Below are 9,070 nucleotides of genomic sequence, written 5' to 3'. Positions count from 1 at the left end.
AATAAAGACTTTCAACCCAAAATGTATACCCCCATTTGTCCCATGCTCAGAACCATACCCATTGTGGCCCTAATCTTCTTCTGGATGCACAACGGGGCCCAAACTGGATAATGGCGATCACGTGACCGAAGACCGCTCACTGCGGCCCCCCGTGACATCTCCAAGCTCTTGGCTACCTTTAGGAGCCAGGAGATTTTAAATTTCCTCTTGCCCTCCCCAGCTTCTGCGCTTGCGTCCGCTGGGGAAATGTCCGCGGATAAGGATCCCATCAGGGTACCTCGCCGGTGGCCTTATTTAAGTAATTTCACCTCCCCTCACGGATCCGATCCGTGACGGGGGGTGAAAATTTAGCTTTTTTTTACTTTTACGTGATCGCCGTTACCATTGGATAACAGCGATCACGTGACTGGGAAACACGTACCATGGCACCCCATGAAATCTCCAGGCTCTTGGCTACATTTAGTAGCCAGGGTCGGGGAGATTTTAAATTACCCCGCCAATCTGCGGCTTTTGCGCCTGCGTCCGCAATTTTGGCGACGGACGCGTACGCAGAAGCCGGGCAAGGTCCACGGATAAATCTGGGGGCTTTAGGTACCTAATTTCATCTCCACTCATGGATAGGATTCATGAGGGGAGATGAAACAAACTTTTTTCTTTACTTTAAACTTTTGTTTGTACTTTTACATGATCACTGCTATCCATTGGATAGCAGCAATCATGTGACCGGGTACCGCATACAGCTGCTCCCGGTGACAGCTCCCTGCTCTCGGCTACTCATACTAGCCGTGAGCTTTTAAATTTCCCGGGCCTCCCGGCTCTCTGCACACGCGCGTGACGTAATGCGTCTGGCGCGCATTCGCAGACGCCCAAGAACCGGGAAGATGCTGGACAGCGCGGAGTGAGTACTCTGAGCTCCCCTTACGGATCTGATCCGTAAGGGGAGCTGAAACTTTAACTCCCTTTACATAGACTTTAACGCGATCGCCGGTATCCGGCGATTGCGTGACTGGGGATGGGGTCCCGAGACCCTGGATGACAGCTCCACGCTGTAGGCTACCTCCGGTAACCGGCAGCATGGAGCTATCACGTCCTAAGCCTGCAGGGCTTTCATTCCCATAGGGTTGGCATGTTTTTACGTCCTCTAGGAATTAAGCCCAGCAGGCCTGGACGCAAAAAGGCAATGGGGCCGTCACTAAGGGGTTTAAATACACACACACAGGCCAATTTCCAAATGCACAGCAACTGTTGGAAACCTTTATATGTGGGGAACGCCAGAACTCTCCAGACGGCCTCAGAACTGCTAGTGTATCGACCGCTTTACATCATTTCATCTCAGCATTATCAGGACCAAATGTAGTGCGGTCACTGCCTTTAATAATATAAGAGTATTGCAGTACTGTAAAGTCTATGTTCATATGGGCAATAAATGTAAGGTTGAAGAGGTACCGCCGTGCGGTGATCCAGGTTACACCATTGATTTCAACGGTGAAACCATTGTCCTTCTGGGCTCTTTACTGGTACTGGGTGTATCTCTCGTCTCCTGTTTGAGTTTCTTTTAGGATTTATGGATACTTTTTACTGCAGTGTCCTTCTTTCATACAAGATGCATTGGTGTTTAAATTACCAGACGTCAGGGCACTGTTGCAGCAGGACATTCCCGAACTCCTGGCATCATGGCGGTCAGAATGTGAGCACCGATGCCAGGAGAATGGGAGGCAACGCTGCCGCGGCCAACTGACTTACTGCCAGATTTCCCACAGATCATTGCAGCTCTATCAGCAGAGCAGCATGTGGTCATCTCATTGTCAGAGGATCCTTCTACCATGAAAGAATTTTCCAAACTGGACAACCCCTTTTAGAGAACATGGGCTAGTTGACATCTTAGATCTTCTGAAGATATGAACTCGTATAACTTCAGCTGTTGAAGTAACAGTTTGTGATGATCAGTTTGATTTGTACAAGTGGGATGATGATGATCAAACCATCCTGAAGATACCTTCACATGTGGCAAAATTGCTGCAGGTGTTCCGTAACAGAATGCCTGCAGCAATTTTGCTGCAGTATCTGTGCGGATTTGGCCATATTTTAAATTCCGGATTTCAAGGGTTAAATTCTGCAGCGTACGCAGAAGGGCTGCGGATTTGCAGTCTTTTAAAAAAAATACCGCGGATTTGTTGCAGGTTTTCTGAACTCTCCTCCACATGGCTTCTACTCTAAATGCTGCAGAATTGCTTCCGCAATTCCGCCAGTGGAATACTGCAGCATTTACTGTCCATGGGAATTTGGCCTTTGGCTGCTATTACACAGCAGCATTTCACTTCTGCAAACCGCAGGTGGAGCTACACTGATTGCAGCCGGCGCTTGAACTTCTCGTTCAGTCACAAGTCCATCTGCAACCAGCGTTTCTCTGCCTGCATTTTGTAGGAGAGAAACACTGATGTACAATAGCAGCCTTAGGGCAGGCTCACACGAGTGTAATTTAATTGCGTGCGTACGCGGTGGAGTGAATGAAAGTACATCGATTTTCATTCATCCATTCACACTTGCGTATATTCATTGCGTATAATATACAAGAAAAAAAATAAATAAAAAGAATGCAGCATATTGTATTTTACCGTGTGTTACACGCTACACAGCCCTATTGATGTGTAAGAAAATGGTGTGCACACAATTATATTGCGTATGTGCGCCATTTTATACACGTTGCTAGGAAATAAAAACAAGTAAAAAAATAAAAATTTGAAACCAGGACGCCAATGCATGACAGCGTGTGCCAATACACGAACACAACTGCGGCGATCGCAGCACAACATGCCGATAAAACACCGCGTTTTACTAGAAGCTAGTTGGAGCCTGGCCTTAGATGAACATGATTTATCTATGATGTTTATGACAATTACATTCCCCTGAGCAGGAAGGAAGAAGTTGTTCCCATTATAGAATTCCACAATTTTATTAAAGCAATCTGTAAAAACAAAAGAACCATACAAGAAAATAAAATACACGGTGCGCCCCTCCCCCCAAGACGCCTAGATGGGTTTAATCTTAAAGTGAAGTCCAATCAAACTGAAGACCAGACACTTCAGGTCCTGAACGAGGTAATAGAAAACTCGGAGTCCCTCCGGGTCCCTGCAAGACAGAAAAACCGAGGCATTACAAGACTTCACACTTATATAGCACCGATGTAGCCATCCAAATCCAACCCCCTCATAATCCATTTCTTGATCCAGAACATATAGAAACACATGAGAACCGTCTTCAGATGGATAGGACAATTTCAGCTTCAGAAATGCTTTGTGTGAACACAACCTGAAGGAGTTGTGCCCATTAGGTCATACGGCCATCACAGATCAGACCGCCCCCACCTCCCAAATTCATAAGGGGATAATGGAGACCCAATGGCTTCTCTAGCAGACTTGGCACCCCTATACATCCCATACAGGGTCTCTGCAGGTTCCCTTGATGATATTAGCTGACCAGCAGGGACTACAGCCAGACTAGTGGCGATTGGCTGAGATGACCCACATTACATCCAAAACATAAAAAGAGGAGGAAAACTCACTTCGACTGATTCACATCGATAAGGGAACCAATTTTTGAAGTAGTGAAGGATATGTGCTCATCACCGATCACGATCTCCAGCTCCTGCAACATGAAGAGAACAAGCATTAATATCACCCGGCACTACTGATGTGTGCTGTACGGGGGTCTTATTCCCCTCTACGAGAATGGCTGAATGTAAACTACCACATTCAGATACAGAGAGCAACATAGGAGATCTACTGGCATCAAAGAAGCAAACCTCTGTAATGACAAGAACAAATGTAGCGGCAGTAGTGAAGCACCTGCATCTGGACAAGGTGAGACCAGATAAATTACCCTCAGCCAAGTGGATTGAAGGGGTTTTCCGAGTTTTGGTGGCACTGGAAGCGCGGGTGTCATGCATGGAAGTAAAAAAAAACAACACACAATACACCCCTCCCTGCTACCACGCTGCTCCCCTGCCACCAGCTACAGACGTCTGTTTACACCAGTCATGTTGTTAACCCAACCAGGCGACCACCGCAGCCAATAGGTGGGAGGCATGGCAGGGACGTCATCAGTGACAGATTTACGGGACATCACCAGGCCAAGAGACCCAGTGAGGTCATCCGTCAGATGCCATAATGCCACGGTGAATAGATTGCTTTTATATAATTTGAGGCAAGGAGCCCAAAACAATATAAAAAAATTAAAATGGAACCTGTCACCGCTCTACAGAACCATAAATCAAATTATAGGCGACAGGTTCCCTTTAAGTCAGACAAAAAAAAAAAAACAACAAACAAAAGATCCCCCCCCCCCCCCCCCCCAAAAAAAACAACTTTAAAGGGTTATCTGCTTTTTATAAGGTGGCGGCATATCGCTAGGACATGTCATCACTTTATGATTGATGGAGGTTTAATATCCGGAGCCCCCACTGATCCCCGGTTTAGTGCCGTGTCCCTTTAACTGGTTCTCTCTGCACTTCAGTACCCCAGCCACATGTTGCGCACAGAACTGCAACATAGCCCTTTTCAGGAGAATGGGAACAGCCGCAGTTCTCTGCAGTGCCAGGTGACTGGGGGCGCTGCTGCACATGCGGTAAAAGTCTTAGAGGTCGGACCCCGCCGTTCATAGACTCATGGCAAATCCAAGCGATTTGGCACCTATTACCGCTGGGAAAAAACATTTTAATACTCTATGCAGAATGAAAGTGAAGCATACCTGTCGACCCACTCTGTCAGGAGGGGGCCAAAGGGCATCATCTTCTTTTGTGATTTCACTGTCGTCTATGATTCGTTTTAACTCTTCCATCACACTCTTGTGCACGTATGACTGGAAGGAGAGGATTGCCAAAATCCATTAACAATGCCTTGATCATCGGGAACATCATTCATTTACAATAAAAAGCAGAGAGATAATCTAACTGGTTGCTGAGTTCCAGGACAGACATTATGTGGTTCCCCCAGAGAACAGCTGATCAGAGAAGTCTCGCCTCTGAGGGGCACCTATTGGTCCCACCTTAGGCCTCGTGCCCACGGCCGCTAGGGAAATATAGCAGCGGAGTCAGTCACAGCGCCCCCCCAAAAGACCCCATATTCCCCTCTCCAGATTAGCTGTGCGCGTCCCGCCTGGCAAGCCGATGCGCATACACTGTACAGCGCAGGCAGTGCGGAATGACGTTGCCGGCGGGAATGCGTAATCACGTGATACTTCCGCTGTGCTAGAGTGGAAATATAGCATGTCAGCCGGCTTCCATTGACTACAATGGAAGCCAGATGCGCGTATTCATGCGGCAATTAGAGCATGCGGTGGTTTCTTTCACGCTGCGGAATTCTGCAGCATGAACATTGAGCTATTAGGTACAATAGAACCCAATAGCTGCAGCATAATGCTGTGCATTTTCACCGCGCGAATTGCGGCAGAAATCCGGCCATGGGCATTAGCTCTTACTGAAGTATAATTCTAATTGTAAACCTATCACCGAAAAGCTAAATTAACAAACAATCATGTTGCTGCCTATTCACGTTATTGAAAGCATCACTAAAGCACCAATAGAAGGTGAAGCGCTGAGCAAGAAGTCTAAACGCTCTGCACCTGCGCTAACAACTAGTGGTGACGTCACCCGCTCGTGCAGATCGTTAGGCCGATAGTCTTCTTGTGTATATGGGGCATTAGTCTAGTGCTGTGTAACTCCAGCGCAGACTTACCTCCTTCCTGATCATGACGTCATTCTTGTAATTACTATTATTGGCGTAACGGAGTTTACCTGTAAAATAGATAAACATTATGTATTAAAATCTCTTCTATTAATGAGTTATCTTGGATGAATCCAACTACAGTCACACCTCAAGCAAAGAGATATAGATAGATAGATATGGGATAGATAGATATGGGATAGATAGATATGGGATAGATAGATATGGGATAGATAGATATGGGATAGATAGATATGGGATAGATAGATATGGGATAGATAGATATGGGATAGATAGATATGGGATAGATAGATATGGGATAGATAGATATGGGATAGATAGATATGGGATAGATAGATATGGGATAGATAGATAGATAGATAGATATCCATCCAGCAGTAGCTGAAGGTGCAGCACCGCACACAACCTACAGCTCCGGGGGCTCATCCAGAAAGTAGACAGTTTCTAATTGGTACACTTAAAAGAAAATAGTCACACGATCTGATATGAGTACAGGAGGAAAGTGACAAGGCGTGCATGGTCCTTACTGATTACAAGGTATATCAGATATTTGGACAAGGACAGGGATATAAAGCATCCCCCCTGTTTTGGGACCACAGAGAGCAGCCATATAAGCTGCTGTTGGTCTTTTGTGCCGATACTCCTCTGATCTGCCGCTTCTGGTTCTTGTTTTCAGTTGTCCGAGACAGTCGGCGCAATCTTCAGACTACCTGATCCCCACAGTGCATTGGTAGTACAAGACCGCTCACATGATCTCTGATTTGCCATCGTAATTAGCACTGGCCAATCAGTTTCCATTAGTTAGTGAGAAAATTTGACAACTATCCTGGACAGCTGAAAACGCATTCCCCAGCCAGCAGTTCGGAAGGACACCGGCAAGAAGAGCAGCAGCAGCAACCGGGACTTCAGGATTCTGTAGCTCAGATCAGTTTAACCGCGAGCCAATGAATGAACAAGAAGCGTGAGCTTCTCGGTCGTCAGTTTCAGCCACAATAAAAATCCTCATCGAGAAATGTGAGATTTTCATTGCATGTAAAAGGGCCTTGAGGGCTCCTGGACACGAGCGTATGCGCATTGACATCATACTGGCCTCGTGCAATGAAACTCAAGTGCCAAATACGGAAATGTGACTAACGCCATTGAAATCAATGGGTTCTATTCTTTGCGTACTGCGGACGCAAATACACCTGTATGGCCAAATACATTGCAGTACAGAAGTACTGCAATATATTATACGAGCCATTGTGTGTTCAAATCCTCTTGCGGATCTTAGGGGGGAAAAAAAAGTAAACAAGTGTATAAAAAATAAATAAATTAAAAACCACTGCATTAATTATTCTGTAGGGATAATGGGGAAACAAAACCTCTAGAACAGCAGAATTGTGGTGTTTTGGTCACCTCGTCAGCCAAAAGTTAAATTAAAAGTGAACAAAGGCCGTATCTACCCCAAAAAGGTACAACCTAAAAACCACAGCTCACCCCACAAGGGGAGAAAAATTATATATATCACCCCCACACCACTCTACAAATGGGAAAAATAAGTTAGAGGGCAGAATACAGCAAAACAAAGCGGTTTGTAGATTCCATTCACATCTGCATTTGTGTTTCCTGCTTCCTGCTACCCGGGATCCCTAACGGGTAAGTCCTACGACGGAGTCCCGCGCTTCTGACTACAACAGGTTCCCTCCGGCATTTTGCTGGACACAATATCAGTTTGCTGCGCTACTTTCTGCCAGAGACTGAGCAGAGCAGCCGACGCAGATGTGAGCGCGCCTCGCTGCCGAATTCTGTTCAACAGGACAAATCAGCAGCGCTTGCTGCGCTATTCGCCCTGTAAGGCAATGTGCACAAGGGACGCGGCGAAACATCTGCAGCGGTCAGAACACGGATCATCCGCAGCAACAAGGACGCCGTTTGGGCGGATTTTGGTTCGGAATTCATCCCTCCTTCCCCCATTTGAAGAGGTAGAATTTACACCAAAAATCCGGTGCTCCAATCCACGCGCTGCAGAGCCAAAACCCGGTCCGCAGGGCAATTTCCGCAGCTCATCCGCTTTGCGTTTACTGTGAATGCCGCAGATTTTCCGTGCAAAGGTTCACACAGAAAATCCATTCTGTACCCACATCGCCTAGAAGGCCGAAACTGAAAGGACCGCGGTATAGTCAGCGGGGTCCGCGCAGCGCCATTCCGCGCCGCTATATGACGGTTCTGTTTGGGCGCTGGATAACATTTTTCGGCTTAACAGAACACGAAAACAACCCAAACGCGCCGATGGGAACGAGACGAGCTCAGAGCTTGTTACACCAATACAAGAACCCGAGGGCGTCATACGCAATAACTAGACGCAACTGTGACGCCATTACCCGTGTAATACGCGATGCCAATACATCAGTGTGCGGCCGGCCTGATAGCATTAATAACAATACATGATTTGGCTTTTGGAAAGCACAGATGAAAAAGGTATTAAAAAAAAAAACTGAGAACTGGCTGCGAGGCAGGAAGGGGTTAACAAAGAAGTCACAGGAAGTCACTTTAGGTCGCTTATTGACGAGGAAGCACATTCACCATCACGCCGAGCGCCGGACTGCTGAAGCTGCTGGGATACAGGACCCCAGACCGGCGCCGCCAGGTCACACACCGCCCCGCTACCCCGGCCTATAGCTCCCCGCTTCTCACCGTCAGGCCGGAACTCAAACTCTAAGAACTCGTGGCCGAATTTCCCTTTGTGGCCGACATAATAGCGGAGATAGAAGTCGCTGCCCATGATGGTCCCGTCCGCGCTCTAGAATGACGACACCTCCTCGTTCACCCGGCGCCAGACAATGACGTCCTGCCGCCTGTTGACGTAACTAAGCGCGCCTACTGAATCAACCAATGAGGAGAAAGGGCGGACTGATGAGCTGTATTCGCTGCCGCTGTTCACTAGAGGTCGCATGCGCAGTGTATGTCTCACACAGCTCTCTATGTAGTAGTGTGTGGTCTACGACAAAATGGCGGATACCTGTGGTTTTGATGTTTCTAACAATGGAATGCGCGTGTGCGTGAGATGTATCAAAAGTGGCGTAAAATAAAGGGGAGAGGAGTTTTCCCATGGCAACCAGATTCCACCGCTTATCGTTCAGAGGCTCTTTGGAATAAGAACGTAGCAAATTGGTTGCTATGGGAAACTACATTATTTTTGGCCAATTTGGGGAGGAAATAGAGCTATAAGGTATATTCATCATTATACTTTGCGATTGCTCCCATAATAAGGGTGGTTTCAAATCTGTGTTGGGGGTTCCACTTTCCTGTTCCCTTCCGGGATCTCCTGGCCGAATGGTTCCATCTTA

The 9,070-nt window shown here is 47.0% G+C and overlaps 1 protein-coding gene across 1 annotated transcript; it reads right to left on the bottom strand.

The window, feature by feature from the left end:
* Nucleotides 1–2,934: 2,934 nt before the first annotated feature.
* MAGOH (mago homolog, exon junction complex subunit) lies at nt 2,935–8,574 on the bottom strand. The gene is made up of 5 exons (XM_066597579.1): nt 8,418–8,574; nt 5,733–5,791; nt 4,747–4,857; nt 3,563–3,645; nt 2,935–3,129 (listed from the first exon to the last, which is right to left on the bottom strand). Exons 1-5 carry the CDS (start codon nt 8,503–8,505, stop codon nt 3,030–3,032), a joined length of 441 nt encoding a protein of 146 aa, XP_066453676.1. The 5' UTR covers nt 8,506–8,574; the 3' UTR covers nt 2,935–3,029.
* Nucleotides 8,575–9,070: the final 496 nt, after the last annotated feature.

The sequence above is a fragment of the Eleutherodactylus coqui genome, chromosome 3 (assembly GCF_035609145.1).
Source record: "Eleutherodactylus coqui strain aEleCoq1 chromosome 3, aEleCoq1.hap1, whole genome shotgun sequence".
Lineage (NCBI taxonomy): Eukaryota > Metazoa > Chordata > Amphibia > Anura > Eleutherodactylidae > Eleutherodactylus > Eleutherodactylus coqui.
Note: the sequence above shows the minus strand (reverse complement) of the source record. Positions and strands in the feature narration are given on the sequence as shown.

Coding starts and splice junctions, on each gene's coding strand:
- MAGOH (XM_066597579.1), bottom strand. CDS start 8,505: ATGGGCAGCGACTTCTATCTCCGCTATTATGTCGGCCACAAAGGGAAA. Junction 5,792..8,417: donor GTTTGAGTTCCGGCCTGACG/GTGAGAAGCGGG, acceptor TCTATTTTACAG/GTAAACTCCGTTACGCCAAT. Junction 3,130..3,562: donor ATCGATGTGAATCAGTCGAA/GTGAGTTTTCCT, acceptor TCTGTCTTGCAG/GGACCCGGAGGGACTCCGAG.